This window comes from Chrysemys picta, chromosome 6, assembly GCF_011386835.1.
Source record: "Chrysemys picta bellii isolate R12L10 chromosome 6, ASM1138683v2, whole genome shotgun sequence".
In the NCBI taxonomy this organism is placed as follows: domain Eukaryota; kingdom Metazoa; phylum Chordata; order Testudines; family Emydidae; genus Chrysemys; species Chrysemys picta.
This window is the reverse complement of record NC_088796.1, coordinates 110,930,447-110,948,991: the sequence shown is the minus strand read 5'-3', so window position 1 is coordinate 110,948,991 and position 18,545 is coordinate 110,930,447. Positions and strand designations below refer to the sequence as shown.

Sequence of the window (18,545 nt, the reverse complement as noted above, 5' to 3'; positions counted from 1 at the left end):
AAAAAAACAAAAAACACACAACAGAATTTCACACTATGGTCACAGTAACCTCATGGACCCTGCTGTCGCACATTAACAGTTTGTTAGTTCACCTTGATCTAGTTCTCTTTGAAATGGGACTAGATCAAGGTGAACTAATCTCCTGTTAATGCACAGTAGCTGATCTTATGACCTGTTAATGTGCAGTAGCAGGGTCTACATGAACAATTCATTAGTAAGCACTGACCATCTGCTACACATTAACTATATGTCAGTTTACTTGGATCTGGCCCTTTTTTCACTGAGAACTAGATTGATGCAAAACTAAAATTGCTAACGTGTGGCCACGGGGTCCATATAAATGGCAAAATTGTTCCATGACAGTGGTGACCTTTCAGTGTCACGTTCAAATATATGGCAAAATTCATGGGTTCTGTGACAGTGGCAATCACCATAATGTAATTGTGTTCTTAACTATATTGTAGTCTAGGGTTCAAAAGTGAACTCTGTACCACAAAAAATAGGTGATGTATTTGGTCTTCCAGAAGAGAAACATTTGAGAAATGGAAAGGCAAGACTACAAAAAAAATTTACTTTTTCCTTTTACCTCTTTTCTTCTTTTGCTCTCTGTTGTTCTTCTTGTCTCAGAACCTGAACCATTATGGACTCAAAAAAGCCTGTTGTCAAGCCTGCTAAACTGCGAGGTGTGGAACGACGCCTTGTTGAAGTGCATGCTGTTCCTTTCTCATCTTCCAACCCATAGTACCCTTTGGATGTTACTGCTATTGTTGTCTTCTCTCTCAAGTGCCTTGCAAGAAAAAATAGATCAATGCAAAATAATTTTTCCTGACCAGCAGCAATCCACTACCTACACCTTTAAAAACGTACAACAACTAGGTTAGGTCAGAAAAAACTGATATTGTTAGAGTGTCATCACTATCTACAACTGAACTACCAAATTCTTCAGAGATGAAATGACCACTCCTTTACAAAATATTAAAACTTAGATGCCATCACCTGAGAATTTTTGAAGGCCTACACTATTAAAAATGGTGAATAGCTATCTCCTAAATAAATAATTAGATTTTCTAAATTAATTTCCACATTACGTATTTTTTAAACATCTATACACACAAGTATTATAAATTTGAGCTCAGATAAGGCCATTTTCAGAACACACAAAAGCATTCCGAAACAAAAGATATGTTGCAAACTCAACATGACAGATTAAAATTTGAAACTTTGGCAGATTACAAAATTCGGAATATTTTACTTTGAAATATTTAGAAAATGAAATAGCTGAAAACAAAGGAATAATCTTTTCTTGTTTTAGATCTCTCTCTTACACTGTGTTAGGAAACTAATGAAGTTTAATGATAAAAAATACTTTTCACAACACTGTCTTTTTATTCAATTAGTCATCATTTTAGATTGTCAAAAATCAAGAAAAATTACACACACTTTTCCTGGGTTACTAAAGGTAAGAACCCAAACCACCACCAATTTCCCAGACTGTACCTAACAAAGTAGAGAATGCCTTTCTCTACTACAAATAAATAGGAAAAATATATACACAATAAGATATTAGAATTGTTAACGACTGAAGAATTAAAGGTTGTTTTGTAAAGAGTGTTAACAGCAAAACAGAGAAAACAAGCTACCAGTTATTAATAACACTAGGCAATTATATTTTGTAAGCTAAGATGCAAATAATAGTAAGTAATTCAGGTTGTGAAATTTTATGAAGGCAAAAAATACAGATATTGGCTGCCAACATATTTGAGGACCTTTATTATTATTAATTTAATATATTCCCTGACATACTGGTGAAGAAGTTTTGGGTACAAAGAATGCATCAAAGGGAGCTACTGTCCAAAAAAAAAAAAAAACTTCTCACATTCAGGTTCACAGGGTGTGCAAAAGCCACAATGCCATTCCAACATCACTCATCCAACACACTGAGGATGAACAGGATGAGAGCAAAAAGCAAAATATAGAAATACCTAAAACAGCCATCTTAAAGCAATGTCTCCTCACTACCCCGGCTTGAACATGAAGCAGTTAAAAGCAGGGCTTTGGAGCGGAGCCCGGAGCAGGAGTGCGGAGCAGCAGAGCTGCAGATTTTTGCCTGGAGCTGGAGCGGAGCACAGCTCAAAAGCCCTGGTTAAAAGTGTAATCCTGGGAAGTGTCAAGAACAGAACATTCCCATCTGTACTTGTACACTACTTCTACTTGTTCCTCTCCACTGTAAGCATAATAAAAAGGTCCATAGCGTTTGGTCACTTATAGACTATACTGCAATTTACTCTGAGGATGTTGTTAGGGCCCACCAGCAAACAAACTGGAATAGCATGCAGCAGGCAATAACAAGGTAGCACTTAGATTGTAATCTCATTTTTAGGATGCAAGCTCTGCACGGCAGGAACCTTGTCTTCCTATAGGTCTGTACAAACCTAGCACATTCTAGGCCAGTGGTCACCAACCCCTCAATCACATTTAACTGATCAATCCTGTAGGATCTCCAAGCGGGGCTGCCGCTAAGACAGGCTCCCTGCCTGCCCTGGCCCCATGCCGCTCCCGGAAGTGGCTAGCATGACCCAAGGCCCCAGGGATCTGCTTTTGCACGCTACTTGTGCTTGTAAGCACCACCCCCGCAGCTCCCATTGGCCAGGAATGGGGAGCTGTGGCGAATGAGAGCTGCAGGGGCGGTGCTTGCTGGAGATAAATGCTGCCCAGTGGGAGACCACACTCCAACCCCCTGCCCTGAGCCCCCTCCCGGAGCCAGCACCCCAAACCAGCCCTGAACCCCATCCCGGAGCCAGTACCCCATACTCTCTCCTGCACCCGAACACTCTGCCACAGTTCACTCCTGCACCTAAACTCCCTCCCAGAGTTTGCACCTCTCACCCCCTCCTCCATCCCAACCTCCTGCCCCAGGCTCAGCCCAGAGCCCCCTCCCACACTATAAACCCCTCAACCCCAGCCCAGAGCCCACACCCCTTCCTGAACCCCAACCCCCTACCCCAGCCCGGTGAAAGTGAGGGGGGATGGGAGAGAGCGAGTGATGGAGAGAGGCAGGGATGGAGTGAGTGGGGCGGGACTTTGGGGAAGGGACGGGATAGATTCTGTGTTGCCCTTATATTCAAAAAGTAATCTTGGGCATAAAAAGGTTGGAGACCACTGTTCTAGGCACTGCTGTAACAAAAATAATTTATCAGAATGGTTGCCACTTGCTCTGCAACCCCCACCCCACTTGTTATCCTCAATGGTAATCCCTTGGCTGATGGAGTCCAAATCTGAGCTCAGGAAATTGGGACAAGACTATCCTTGGTGAAGAGCCCATGATTATGAAATACATATATACAGGAGATAAAGCCAAGTCCAATTCTAACCATATTTAGAGTAGTCTCCCAAATTACTCAACACAAAAGGAATGAACCACCAACACAATAAACTGGCATAAAAAGAGAAGAAAGATTATCTCTGCTTACTACAGGGTAAACACTGTGAGCAACAAAGGAATCATTGGAGTTTGTTAATTTGCTTGCTATCCCCACCTTGTGTGATGAAACTACAGGAATTCTGGCAATGTACCATGAGAAAAATCAGGGCACAGAACTGAGTGGCAGAGCATTGCACCATGGGATGTCTATCCAGAATACTGAGTGGTTAATTCGAACAAGCACAGAGCTACATGGACACAATGATTAGCAAGGAAAGTACCTTAATCTGGAATAACACAGTGGTGTGAACATACTTCAGTTCAATGGAGTTAAATACCTTCACTTATAGCAAACAAATTAACTGGATTTAACATCCCCATATAGACATGGCCTAAGAGCTTGTCTACGTGGGAAGCTATGACGACTTAATCAAAACTGAAGTTAACGCACATTAACTTCAAAACTTTAGTTACTTCATCTTAACTTTCCAGAGTGTCCCCATGTACACTAATTCTAATTATAGTCTGATCTAGAGTGGTGAAAGGAAGGAACAGAATTAGATGGCAACTATGCTGCCTGGCAATGAGATGAGTGCACAGGTGATCAACACAAGGTAATCTCGGAGATACTCCACCTTGCACAGGTGCTAGAGTGCTTAGCAGAAAAGCAATCCTGTACCTACCGTGTGTGTATATTTCACAGCCAATACAGTACCAGAAGAAAGAACTACAGTTATTAGATTTTTAACATCTAGCCTATATCCGTAGAAATGTCTTTAAATGCAGAGGTGTGTGTATAGTTTGAGTTGGGGATTGGATTACTGCCCTGTAGCAGGGTGGTCACCCCGCTCTGGGCCAGAGGGGTTAAAAACAGCTTGGGGGGGGGCGGGGCTGTGGCTGGAGAAGGCAGCTTGAAGGCTGAGCTGATTGGGGGAAGTGGCTGCAGCTGGGGCCACACCCAAAACAGACTCAGCTGGCCCTATAAAGGCAGGGAGCTAGGCACTCAGACACAGTCTCTCTCTATGTGCAGAGAGAAGGGCCTGGCTGTAGGGAGCTGAAACAGAGTACCTAGGTGGAGCAGGGCTAGGGAAAGGCTGGGGAGCTCCAGCCTGGAAAGCCCCAGGCTGTGGCCTAATGGAAACCCAAGGGGATACTGGGGGTTGCAGAGGGCAGCCCAGGGCTCGGCCAAGGCAGCAGGTCCAAACCCAACCTTGTCTGTGATGAGTGACCTATACTGTAGTCTGCCCCAAGGCATAGGGGCTAGTTGGTGACTGGCAGTGGCCTTATTCTGAGGTGAGGTAGGGATAGTGGGTGGGGATTCCTTGGGGAAGGGAGACCCTAGTACTGAGGGGGTACTGCCATGGTGGCAACACCCAAGATAAGGGCACCGGGGTCCTGGGAGGGACATGGGGGCCAGAAGTGGCAAGGTGGCTCACTGGCCTGCAGAGGACGCTCCAGAGAATGGATTGAACTAATTCCCTGAGAGACCAGCAGAAGGTGCTGTGGGGTGAGTCCGCACCTTTACATGCCCTTATAAAAAGACTGTTCTTTAATCAAAAGTCATGCTTTCATACCCAAAGAATAATTTTATAATACATGTGTTTAGATTAAAAAATGTTTACTGCACAAGAGCTTCATCACCTATTTATCTGTACAGTCACATGCCAGACAATTAGTAGGTAGCCTTCATTTTACAATTATTGCTAAAGAATGATACCTGCTTTTTTATGCCACAAACCTCAACAAAAATCCTAGTTAGCGTGATGGTACTGACTTTTTTTTCCCTCCTTGGTTGCAAATCTTATGAAAGTTTTCATATTAAAGCAATGTGAATTTTCTTCTTTTGTATCTCATTCAAATATCTTTTGCAGCTGTATTGTTTCATAATATTTTATGACCAGTTTCTTCTCACTTTTAACTGATTTTTTGGGGGGGGGGGGCCTTTTGTGTTGATTTTTAAGAGTTTTCTACTTCATCAAGTTCAGCTGAAGCTTTAAAATTACACACATTTTCATCAGTCCCTAACTCTTAACCATATTAACAATATGGTACCTCATTTAGCCAGTTACTGAGTGACTGCTGGCAGTCACTCGTGTTCAGAAACTAAATTCAAGGTCAACCAATTCACTGTGTCAGTTTGTTTAGGAAGTGGTTTTCAGAGTATCTTTTAAATCTATAGAGAATTTGATTCTAAAATGCAACCTTATATACCAAAGGTTCCCAAAACATTTTTGTTGAACTACTCTTCTGACATTAGTGTTCCATGAGTGCCCCCTTCTTTCTAAGAAACAGGAGGCCAAGGGGTCACCGATAGTCATGGGGGCTGATACAGTGTGCCCCACACTTAGAAAACTTCTGTTACACAGTGAACCCATTTCTTCACAGATATGAACTAATTTTCTCTTTTCAGATATCCCATATCTGACTGGAAAAGCCTTCTAACTGACAAGAGCTAGACACAGTGCACCCCAAAGCCAGTCTCCTGTGTTGTTTAAGAGGAGCTGCTTCAGGTAATCACAAGCAATTAAGCCCCAATCCCACTAACGGCATTGGTGCAACCAAGTTTCTAAGACAAGGCCTGAAATACACTAGTTGAAAAGCAAAAAGGTTTCTGGGGTAAATCATTGTCCCTGTAGTTGACCACCTTCCTACAAGCATTTCTTTCTACATGGTATTATCATTCCCAACCAAGCTGAGTACAAAAATCTTGTATATATCCCTGCAGTTCAGTCCTGAAATATTTAATACGAAGTTTCAACTTTCTATCTGTTCATAGCTGTGCTACTTTTAAAGAAGAACAGGAGTACTTGTGGCACCTTAGAGACTAACAAATTTATTAGAGCATAAGCTTTCGTGGACTACAGCCCACTTCTTCGGATGCATATAGAATGGAACATATATTGAGGATATATATATATATATATATATATATATATATACACACACACTCCCAGCATTAACAGGTGGGAGTTGTCTTACCAACTCTGAGGGGCCAATTAATTAAGAGGAAAAAAAACTTTTGAAGTGATAATCAAGATAGCCCAGTACAGGCAGTTTGATAAGAAGTGTGAGCATACTTACAAGGGGAGATAGATTCAATGTTTGCTATGCTCACACTTCTTATCAAACTGCCTGTACTGGGCTATCTTGATTATCACTTCAAAAGTTTTTTTTTTTCCTCTTAATTAATTGGCCCCTCAGAGTTGGTAAGACAACTCCCACCTGTTAATGCTGTGTGTGTGTGTGTGTGTGTGTGTGTGTGTGTGTGTATATATATATATCTCTCCTCAATATATGTTCCATTCTATATGCATCCGAAGAAGTGGGCTGTAGTCCACGAAAGCTTATGCTCTAATAAATTGGTTAGTCTCTAAGGTGCCACAAGTACTCCTGTTCTTCTTTTTACGGATACAGACTAACACGGCTGCTACTCTGAAACCTACTTTTAAAGAGTACACCTTAGAAATTGGCATCTTTCACCACCCAGACAAAACATCTGATTCACCTTTTATTGATGAGAACACCCTCAATGGGCTTTATTATGACTTCTTCTTCTTGTAAACCTCAGGTCTTATTCCCACACCATTCTCGTGTACACATCACTCAGGCTAGATTTAGTAATCTAAAGGCATTCTTCAGTTCCTGTTCTAGAGATGCTCACAGTCCATTGCAGCAGGTGAGAAATCCAGGACTCAGCACTAGAAAGCTTTTATATAGCTCTTTTAGAGAGTCTTCTGCCATTTTCTGCTATATTAGCCATTTTGGATTAACTGGGTCCTATTTTTTTCCCCCATCAGCAGTTTATAATATGAATTTAACTAGCTGTTGCAGCTATACTTTTATAACAATTATAGAATTAGGTCCCTCTGAGAAATTACTAACGTCCAAGTCTTCACTTATTCTCCAGATTCAGCTTTCTTGAGGTTCAGTCATCATAACTCAGATGGCCTAGTTTGAGGCTAATGTGATAATTACTCTCAGTACTAACACTACCTGTTTTCAAAATGGAGAAGTACAACATCCCTCATGATAAAACTCACTTGTTATCATTCCATTATTGTGACATGCTGTACTTCAAATTAGCATCCTGGAATACCCATATTCACACTGTCGTATGACTAATACCTCTACCCCGCTATAACGCAACCCGTTATAACACAAATTTGGATATAATGTGGTAAAGCAGAGCTCCAGGGGGGTGGGGGTGTGCTCCGGAAGATCAAAGCAAGTTAGATATAACACAGTTTCACCTATAATGCAGTAAGATGTTTTTGGCTCCTGAGGACAGCGTTATATCAGGGTAGAGGTGTGTTTCCTACAACACATGCTTTTTTAAATCATTTTAAGTCTTTATCTGTTGAATTGTATGTACTACATTGTATGTTAAGTTATGAAGTGTTGCTGTATGTATTACTGAAATACTTTGAGGTTGGGAGATGCCCACAGCTGGCCCTTCATTGGGACAAGGAGCAACCATCACTGGCCAGATAGGCATTAATGGCCCATCAAGAAGAATCCACTATCCCAGAGACTTCTCAGAGAGGGCACATATGCAATGGGGACTGCCTCACCAGTAGGGACTCCCCCAGGTGAGGGCAAGGATCTTTCTAGCACCTGGAAGAAAGTATGAGAGGTACAGTGACATCACTTGGCCTCTCCCCCACCCCAAAAATCTCAACACCTGAAAGAACATCTGGAAGATAAAGACTTTGAAATAGGGAGATTGGTCCCAGGCTGGAAGGGAGCTCAGTATGAGTACTGAGAAGTGTAAGCTGCCTGTAACTTCTATCAGGGTGAGAGACTGTTTGATTCAAATCTTGCTTAGTCTGTCAAAGTTAAAATTTAGACTGAATTTCTAGGATAATGAACTTTATGCCTGTTACTTATATTCACTTAAAATCAGTCTCTCTGTAGTTTTATGTTTTACCTAAAACAGTGTGGTTTTGGTTGAAGTGCTTGGGGAATCTCAGCTCAGATTACAAAGGCTGTTGCATGCCCCCTTTCCTTTGAAGAAGTGGCAAACTTACTAATGAGCTTGCCCTGTCCATGTGAGCCTTGAACAGTGTAAGATGGTATATTTCTGGGGTGACTGGCTGGTGCCTCTCCCTGTACGATTCATAAGTGGCTCAAGGAACATTCATACAATTTAGCTGGTTGTGTGGCTCCAGATGTTGATGGCTGAGTGATTACAGCGCTTAAAGGGGTGTTTCTGCTTGTCACTGGCATAGCTTTGTGAGAGACAACCCAGGCTAGAGAGCTAAGGAGGCACAGTGGTCCCATAGTTCCAGGTTGTACCCTGGGAATCCCTGTCACAATTATAAAGCCTTTGGAGAGGTATAACTGAAAGCCTATTTGGTTAACTGGCCAAACTTTGAAGGTCATATACTTAACTTGATGGCATTTTTCTGTTTGATCAGATGTGGCATTGAGGTGGATAGACAATTCCAAACTTTCAGGGAATGTTCTAGGCACCAATGGCCAAAACTCTGGAAAATCAGAAAACTGCAAGAGAGAAATGAGGATTTTTGGAGCCCCTGCCATCTGTTTAACACACAAGCAGCTTCTAGCATCTCTGCAATTGCCTACAGATCAAACAAATGGTTGATGGCACCAATGCCTTCCAGCACAACAATACCTATATTTCATCTCTGCCCATCATCCCATTAGAGTTTAACCCTGAATGACTGATCTCCTAGACCAGTGGTTCCCAAACTAGGGTTTGTGAACTCCCAGGGGTTCATGAAATGTTACAGGGGGGGTCTCGGGGGAGATGATTCTCTAATGGCGGACAGAGCTGTCCCTAGGGACCACAGGCAGCACAGGGTCAGCAGCCCAGAGCCCCTAGACTTCCAAGAGCTAAGCAGATCAAAGCAAGCATATCTATCACACTGAGGAGATTTAAACTTTAAGACTCCTTATGGGAAAGGGAGGTAGATATTTTTTGCTGTTTTTAAAATTAAATAGCTAGTATTCTTAAAATTATGAAGAACAAGTTTAAGCTTTGTTGTAACATGCGTTGTTTGCCTGGACTGCTCAAGACCTGAACGCTTGTGTAGGAGGAACTCTGAGGTGGATTCTTAAATACATCTGATACTCCTTGAAGAAACACATGAGCCTTGTCTTATAACAGGCTTATTCAAAGTGATACAAGCTACGAAAGTGAGATCGTGGAAGAGTGTTGCCATTTTCATAATGTAATAAATACTGTAATGACAAATAGTGTGTAATAAGCATGTCATAAAAACAAGTTTTAGATTTCCAAGATCATTGCTTTTATAGTTTATACTCAGGTAAAGAAGAAAATCCCTGGAACTATTCATTTTTAGGAGGAGGTTTGCCAGACTTGACATTTTAGTAAAAGGGATTCACAGGTTGTTAAGTTTGTGAACCACTGTCCTATACAAATAATAATGGTAGGGGAAAGTGGGAGGTAGGTGTGCACTCAGCCCCTTTGCATGGGAGAACATGGGGCCCTGAAATAGCAGGAAGAGAGAATGGGAGGCATACAGAACCTCTGGTGGGGCGGAAACTGGAGACCCTGATATGGGGTGAAGGGAGAATAGGGAGCACAAGAAGCCCCATGAATGGGGGCCTAAAAGAGACATTGTCATGAGGGAATAGGAGGTGCACAGAGCTCCAGGCATAAGGGAAAAGACACAGGGAAAATTCCTGAAAGAGGCCAATGGGAGGATGGCACACAAGAACCTTTTATGTTAGAACACAGGGATGTAAGGAATCCCTGATGTCCAATAAGCCCAGCGTGCAGAAGGTACAAAGTATGTTACACTCAAGTAATGATTTATTTACAAACCATTATTATTCTAAGCCACCAATAAATCTTGAAGCTAGTCCACACACACAGCCACCAGCAGCTATCCACTTCCACCTATCAGAGCTAATACTTGTATTGCAGGAGACACCCACAGATGTTCCCATTAAAGATTGATTCATCTTTCACTGTCAGACCTGCCCACCAATTTCAGATCCAGATTAAGAAGTCTAGCCAAAACTCTACTTTTGATGATAAAGAAACTTCTGAGATAGAAGGGTTAAATTAAATCACTATTTTTAAATTTCACATTCTCCAGTTGTCTTGACTAAAAAGAAAGATGCTACTAGGGATATACATGCCTATCACTATTAAAAAGAAATCTGCTAAGGATCTAGAAGGTTAGCGATATCATTGGGTCTGTTTTGCCTCCTTAGATTAGGGATGGCGGGGCAGGTACTGAATCTTCCTCTGCTTTTATGGCACCAACCACAACATTTATGGGCCAAATGAAGTGAGGCAGGAGCAGTAGAAGCACCCTGAAACTGGGGGGGCGAGAGGCACCTGAATGGTGGCCCCACCCTTGTACTGTCCCTTCCCCCACCAAGGCCCCACTCCACCTCTTCCCCCCAAGAGCCTACCCCTCCGTTCACTCCTCTCCACCACAACCCCATCGCTTGCCCTGACATCCAGTGAAAAGTGGGGGGGCCATGGCACCATCTGTTCCAGCACCCCTGAAGTGAGATCTAATGCAAAGTTTTTGTCTTGGCTTTACTCTTTGGCCCAGATCCACAAAGGGACTTAGGTACTGCAGCATCTAACTTTTAGGTGCCTAGAAAAAAATCCATGGAACAACAATGGGAGCCACAAAATCTAATTTAGTTGTACCCTAGGCTTCCTATTAGGGTTACCATATTTAAAAAATAAAAAAAAGGACACTCCACGGGCCCTGGCCCCGCCCCTTTCCCCACCCCCGGCCCCGCCCCAACTCCACCCCTTCCCCAAAGTCCCCGCCCTAACTCCCCCTCCTCCCTCCCAGCCACGCGAAAAGGGCTGCCCGAGCGCTACCAGCTTCACGGTTTGCCAGGCAGCCTCCAGACCCTGCGCCCCCAGACCGCGCTTCCCCAGCGCAGCTGGAGCCCGGGAGGGGAAGCGCCCAGCCGGGGGTGCAGGGTCTGGAGGCTGCCCAGCAAACCGTGAAGCCGGTAGCGCTCGGGCTTCGGGCAGCCCCCATGCCTCCGGATCCTGCGCCGCCAGCCGGGCACTTCTCCTCCCCGGCTCCAGCTGCTCTGCTCCTCCCCTGACTCAGACTTCGGCTCTGTTTAAAAGCCAAGCTGCCCGAGCCAGCGCTACCGGCTTCGGGCAGCCCCCTTGCCTCCGGACCCTGCGCCGCCAGAACAGAGCAGCTGGAGCCCGGGAAGGGAAGTGCCCGGACGGCGGATCGGGGTCCGGAGGCAAGGGGGCTGCCTGAAGCCGGTAGCGCTGGCTCGGGCAGCTTGGCTCTTAAACAGAGCCGAAGTCTGAGTCAGGGGAGGAGCAGAGCAGCCGCGAGAGAGGAAGTGCCCGGCCGGTATTTTTCCCGGACATGTTCGGCTTTTTGGCAATTCCCCCCAGATGGGGGTTTGATTGCCGAAAAGCCGGACATGTCCGGGAAAAACCGGACGTATGGTAACCCTACTCCCTATAAAATGCACAGGGAAAGAGAAGCACCTAAGAATGAGATCACAAAAGTCAACATGCTAGGCAGGGAGTGCCTACACTAGCCAATGGGAGATGCCAAGGGGTATGTCCAGACTACCCGCCGTATTGGCGGGTAGTGATCAATTTAGCGGGGATCGATATCTCATCTTGTTAAAATGCTCCCAGTTGATTCCGGAACTCCACCGGAGCGAGCGGCGGTAGTGGAGTCGACGGGGGGAGCCACGGCCGTCGATCCCGCACCGTGAGGACAGGCGGTAAGTCGGAATAAGATATGTCGTTGCGTATCTTACATCGACCCCCTCCCCAGTGTAGACCAGGCCAAGGAGAGGACACTCAATCTCTTCTGTTGAAGATGTTCCACTGTGTATAAATACTTAAAAGTCACTGGGACAGAGAGAGAGTGAGAATGACTCTAACCCGGTGAAAAGGGCATCCACCCAGAAGGTAGGAGACCCAGGCTTCATTCCCCTGGCTCCAATTATTATCTAAAGTAGAACAACTTCAACAGGAAAGACTGAGGGGAATTCACATAAGGACTATCCTACAGTCCAGTGGCTGAGAACTCTCCTGAGAGGTGGCAGATCCCTGTTCCAATCCTTTCTCCATCACAGTCCCATCAGGATCTGAGCTGGGTCTCACACTGAGGTGAGAGCTCTAATCACTGAGATAAAAGATATGAAGTGAGCACCACCACTTCTCCCACCCACAATTTTGGATGGGATCCAATCCAGCAGGCAGCCTCTGACACGCATACTCGATTGGGCCCTGCATGTGAGATAGGCATTTGGGTTCACGCACTGCTCTAGAGCTTAGGCAGGAGACAGGTGTCCAGACACCTACAGTGAGGCAATAGTGCATATAATCAAATGCAGAAACTTAGGTGCCAAGGGAACTTTTCATGAGCAGCACGTATCGTGGGCTGCGGGAGGCTAAGCCTCCCCAAACCGCCCCTCATGGCCCCGCCCATGCTCCACCCCAAGGCACCCTCCTGCTTGCCACTTCACCCTTGGCCCCAGCCCAGGAAAGCTGTTCCTCTTCCGGGAAGCGTGCTAGGGCTAGGGCAGCAGGCCTGCCTGCAGCTGGGACATGGGGCAGCCCGGCGCTGGAGCCGTGCTGCCTGGCGCTCAGGCCGTCCAGCACTGGGCTGCAGTGCCCGGAGCTCCAGGGCTGGGGCCATGGAGTAACTCGGCAGGGCTGGAGGCTTTGCGGCTGCCCGCCCTGTGCTTGGGTGGCGCTCGGGGTTGGGGGCGCTCAGGCAGGGCAGGCCAGGACAGGGGCAGCACAGCTGGCAGGCACGGGGAGCAGGGAGGAGCTCGGGGTTCCGGTGGGAGCAGAAGGAGCGGGAACCGAAGGGGCCTCGGGCAGGAGGGGCGGGGCCAGGGACTAGCCTCCCCCAAAGTTGGCTCACGCACCACCCATGGAATTTTATAGCAGAAACTTAGGCACTGAGAGAGATAGGTGCCTATCACATTAGACAGCTGCCGGGCGGGGCGTTCGTGGATCGTAGTGGTGCCTAACATTGGGGATTTATGGATCTGGACCTTTAGATATATCTGTAAGTAAAATAACATTAGAATGCTTATCACTGCATAAGTGCCAAACAAAACTAAAATATGCATAATCTACCTCTAGCAGTAAAGCTCTCCTTTCAAAAAGGAGTTTCTTCATTGGCTATGCCCTCTTACTTGGTTCTACCAGTATCAAATATCCAAGAGGAAGTAGCTTGGAGGCAATACTAAAATAAACAAATACCTTTTTTAGCTGTCATTAAAGATGGGAGGCTTGGGCTCAACCCCTCCTTCAGAAACAAGTTCCCTAAGCACAAAGTGTTGAGCCCTAGTGTGCATGTGGTTTTCATTACATATTTGCGTCTGCACATTCACAAAACGAACAATTTAAGGAAAGTGAGGCAGAAAGTGGCTTTTGCCAGGAGTGAGTCCACAAACCCTATAAGGTTCCCTCGTAGGAGTGTGCCCCTAACCCACATATTTGGACCGGTCAGAATCTCTTCAGTGTCTCAGGGAGACAGAGAGGTGTCCGCTACACTTACCGGGACAGCAACGCCAGCTTTTGTTCCAGCATCATCTCCAGCTTCTGGGCCTGTTTGGAGAGCCAGTGATCCACCCCGTGCAGCCGGTAACACGTCTCAAGCATTAGCCGAAAATCGGCCACGAAATCCGTGATTCCAGTGTATTGTCCACTGGAAAATTTTTCTTCCATCTTCAGCAGCCACATCCCGGCCGCTTGCTGTGCAACAGAGTCGCTGCCGCTGCGACCTGCCAGGGAGGCGGCTCCTCCTTCCTCCGCGACAGCGGCCTGGTCTCCCAGGGGCTTCAGAAAAGGAGCCGTCAGTGGCCGGTGCTTCTCCAGCAGAAACTCGCCCAGGATCCGGTAACCCTGCTGGAGCTCCGGGCTCAGGTTCTGCTGCCAGCGGCAGCGAGGGCTGCTGTCCCCCGCATTCTCCTCCTCCGGCTGCTGCTCCTCCTCCGCTGGGCCGCCGACTAGAGCTGGAGCGTCTGAAGTATCTCCGGCGGCCGGAGACTCCATGTCCCCCTCGGGCTGCGCCAGGCTCATGCACCCCGCACACGCTGGGTCCGAGCTCCGCTGCTACCCGCCAGCGACCGAGCCTGGGGACGGGCTCCTCAGCATCAGCCAGAGCCCCCTGAGGCCAGTCACTCCGCGAGCGGCCGGGTGGGAGGCCGGGCTCCCCGGTGTACGGACACACGGCTCGGTCCGGCTCTGTGCCAGTCGGAGAGAAGGTGCTGCCTGCTTCCGGCTGTCTCCCATTCACAGTCACCGAGAAGTTGCCGCGGTCTGTGCCCGCACCAGCCTCCCTCCCTGCCGGGGTCTCCGCCCGCCCTAGGAAGCTCCCAGGCAGCCGCGTTTGCTCTTTGTGCCTGGTTCCGCCGCCCGCAAAGGGGTCTACGGCCTCCCCTCTCCCGGCTAACAAGGAGGCTATGGCACATAGCCGGGCATGTCTGCTGCCGTATCGGCCTCCCTCCGCCGCGGCTCGGTCTTCCCCCAGCCAGCTACGGGGGAAAGGGAAACCGCCCCCGCCAGCCGCCGCTCGGGTCTGGCCGGGCTGACCCTACGTTGGGCCGGCGAGAGAGCCGAGCCTGCCCAGCTCTTCCCTGGCCCGGGCAGCTGCTGCTGCCCCGCTCCCAGGCTCTGGGTCACCTCCCACGGGAGCTGGGGAAGCGGCCGCTCTCCGTGCCCGGCCCAGACTCCGCAGCCAAGCCCGGCTGGGGCCCCCGCTCCTCAGCCGCTAGTCGCTCGGTGCCTCGGCCAGGCTGCGGGGCCTGGGTGCGCGGCGGCGGCCGGAGCGGCGGCCTGTCTCCTCCTGCAGCTGCCTCTGGGGCCCGTGTCTGCGCTCCGGCAGCGGCGGGGACCGGCCGGGCGTCCTGTCCCCCTCCCCTCTACCCGCGGAGGGACATGGCTGCGGGCGGGGAGGCGGCGACGGCGGGAGCCGGCAGCGCTGTCAATTAATGGCCGCGGAGGGGATCGGCTCGGCCCCCCCCCCGGGCAGGTTGGGAAGGGGCGAGAGAAAGAGAGGAGCCCCCTCCCTCCAATCCAACGCGCATGCGTAATGGCAGTGGCGGCCGCGAAATAGTGCGCTGGTTGTTTTGGATGCCAGCTGAGATGCCGTCATTAGACAGCGACTTCTTGTGGGACGGAGTGCGAATCTAAGGCGCATGCGCAGTCTGGGGGTATTGCCCCCGGGCGGGTAAGTCAGTGCGCATGCGCGTTCTGAAGACGGCGCTGAGTATGCCCTTTGTCAGGAGCAGTGGGGTTGGCTTCAGCCTCAGGGTAGAGCGGCCTGGAAGCAGCTAGGGTGCTGCTGGAGATAGGTGCACCAGAGCCACCCCTTGCTGAAGTGAGGGTGTTTGCACGCTATGGGCAAGACCAGAATACTGCTGTCATCATTTTGCAGCTCAGCCACTGCAATTTTCTCTGCTCTGGCTTTGACAAATGCAGCCTTGGCCAGCTCATCTCGCGTCAGCGTGCTGTTGCATTGGTCATTGTCGCTTTGTATCCCTCCACCTGCTTCCCCCTTTATTAGCTCATCAAATGGAGCTGCTTCTGTTCACTGCCAAGGCCTGTCTCACCTCCTGCCCATCCTTTCTCGTTTGCTATCAAAACGTCAGCTCCCGCCTCTGATCCACTTAGGATGCTAACTTTAATCTCCCACTTGTTGCATTCTCAGACAATTTTGTGCTTCACACTTTGTTACATAATGGGCCTGAGGACAACAATATGGTCTGCAAATGATCTCAGTGGTCTAAATCCTGCTTGTTTCTCTCTGCATTGCAAGTCTATTTGTTTCTTGATACATTCCAAGCTGATGTTGCACATGATTTTCCCAGGCATTAAGAGTAATTTGTTTCCTCTCCAGTTATTGCAGTTGGTAAGGTCACCCTTCTTTGGCTATTTTACAATAAGGCCTCCCTTCCAATGGGTTGGGTTCTTTTCTCCATTCCATGTTCTATCCAAAAACAAGGAAAGTCTGGAGGATTGTTTTGTCACTTGCTTTAAGCATCTCTCCAATAATGTTATCCTCTCCATCTGCTTTTCAATTTACTGATAGTTTTAATAACTTCTTCCACTATAATATCTCTTAAATCAATATCAAGCTCTAGTGTAGGCCTGCATCACATATTTATAATAGTTTGCTTGGGCTATGTAAAAGAGCCTGAAAATGTTCTGCCCATCTTTTCCTTTGTTCTTCTCTGTATTAAGAGTCTTTCCATGTGCCTTTTGAATAGGGCCTCCAGTACTGTTAAAGCTTCCTGTTAACACTCGTATAAGACTATCAAACAGCTAACTTACAGGCAGTCATTCATCTTTGACAAAGTATTTCAAACCCTTTCCTCAGGCTCTATCCTCCTTGGCCACAGTGTCATTCCGTTCTTGGGTCAAGTGAGAGTGACCTCACTCCCTAGGTCAGGTTCTTTGTTTGATAGCCTTCTTTAACCAGGTCAAACTAATACATCAATTTGCCTAGGGGGTTAGGCTTCCTCAAATAGGTTATTACCCTCCCCCAGTGATTTTAGTTCCTGTAGGAAACTCCTGTAACTCCCTCATGGAGCAATAATACAATCCCTAGCCCACAATTATACATACAACATTTATAAAGTTGACACAGTAGTATTTTGAGATGCCAAGTATCTATAATATCTCTCTCATCTGTACTATAGCCAATCCACAAAAATCCAAATTAATACCAAAAGTAATTTTCAACATGTTGCACCTAGAAAAAGACAGCTAAAGATACTAACATAATCATCAAAAACACTCCTCTCAAAGTGAAGAGTGACATTTTCAACACCTTCCAAGTTTTGTCGTCTAAGACAGCTGCAGATTTAGTGGCATCCAGGGCCAACCATACTGATGTTTTTGCCACCAGTTGACCCTCCCGAAAGATGGCCTTGAAGGATTCTCACCTCTCCGGCTGCTTATCAATAAAGTCAATAAAGTTTATTGTACTTTGTGTTATTGTATTTTGCTGTGAGCACCTGGTAATTGGCAATATGAAATTGTAAGGTGGCCGAGGAATACGCCTTCCTGCCAAAGGCGCTTCCAGTCCCTGTCATAGGGCTTTGCCCTGGAATGATGTTGTCAGCCTCAAGAGTTTACAGCATCCACCATGATGGAATTGGGAGGTGGGTGGGAGAAAAGGAACTCTGATTCATTGGTGAGGACATAATATTTCTTGTCTGCATGCTTGCATGTTGGGCTACCAATGCCGGAGTTTGCCACACCGGTGTAGCTGGGTCTAAGATGCCCTTGTTGATTGGGAGGGTGAGTTCTGAGGAGGTCAAAGAGTGGAGGTTGTCAATGCGCTGGTGGTGTGTCTTTGACCTCCTCCAATGGTATTTGGAGGGCATACACTACTCTTTTTGCCAGCTCCTGGAACAAACAAAAGTTGTCTGCCATGAATGGGGGTGAGGGCTTGTTGTCTGTTTCCTGAGGCTCTGAGGCCCTCAATGCTCTGGCTGAAGGAGCGTGCCTGGAGGGTTGTCAGGCGATGCTTGAAGCTCACGAGGCAGGCTGTCGGTGTGCCACCCAAGGGTCCCAGTATGGTCATTGCGGTGGCATAGCACCTGGTGGAGGTGCCCATGGATGGCTGTACCAAGATGGTGGAGGTGCCATCTGCTGGTACATTCCTGGACCCTGTTGATAGTGGGTTCCATATGGCACTTGGAAGGAGTACTGTGAAACCTCCTCAGGCTCACTATCTGACCCCTCACTTAACAGTGAGGGGGCATGGCATGATTGCGAGGAAATGCCCCATGCCCAGCCAAGGCTCGGTGCCATGATCTTGGTACAGAGGGGCGGAGAATTGGATGTCTCCGTCATAGCCAGGTCACTGGCCTGATGGAATTCCACCGATAGTATCGGTCCGATACTAATCGTCGTGGTGGCCGTGCTGGGGAGGATGAAGTCCTCATTTGTACCAATCTCTCCAGTGCTGAGTGGGCTATTGTCACTGGCAATACCAATGTGGATTTGCGTACCGGGAGCGTCTCCTTAGGGTGTTTGCCCTATCGGTACTGAAAATTAGGAGCCCATGCCCAAAGGGTCTGTGGGCCCATCAGCGGCACCAGATACTGATGGACACTGTAGGGCATGGGTGTCAGATTGTGGTCCCAGGTC

At 47.6% G+C, this 18,545-nt stretch overlaps 1 protein-coding gene across 11 annotated transcripts in view; it reads right to left on the bottom strand.

Moving 5' to 3' along the window:
* The window catches only part of BRD10 (bromodomain containing 10), an 85,919-nt gene extending 69,819 nt beyond the window's left edge, over positions 1 to 16,100 (bottom strand). For 7 of the 11 annotated variants that reach the window (XM_005295235.5, XM_065549611.1, XM_065549615.1 and 4 more), the window contains exons 1-2: positions 13,942 to 16,100; positions 587 to 787 (exon numbers count right to left, since the gene is read on the bottom strand). In XM_005295235.5, coding sequence (XP_005295292.2) covers positions 587 to 787; positions 13,942 to 14,465 — 725 coding nt within the window. In that variant the 5' untranslated portion in view covers positions 14,466 to 16,100. Of the gene's footprint in view, positions 1 to 586; positions 788 to 4,312; positions 6,203 to 6,860; positions 8,924 to 13,941 lie in introns of those variants that run through there. The other 4 variants (XM_065549612.1, XM_065549619.1, XM_065549620.1 and 1 more) reach the window with 2 other exon arrangements.
* Between the last annotated feature and the right edge of the window lie 2,445 nt (positions 16,101 to 18,545).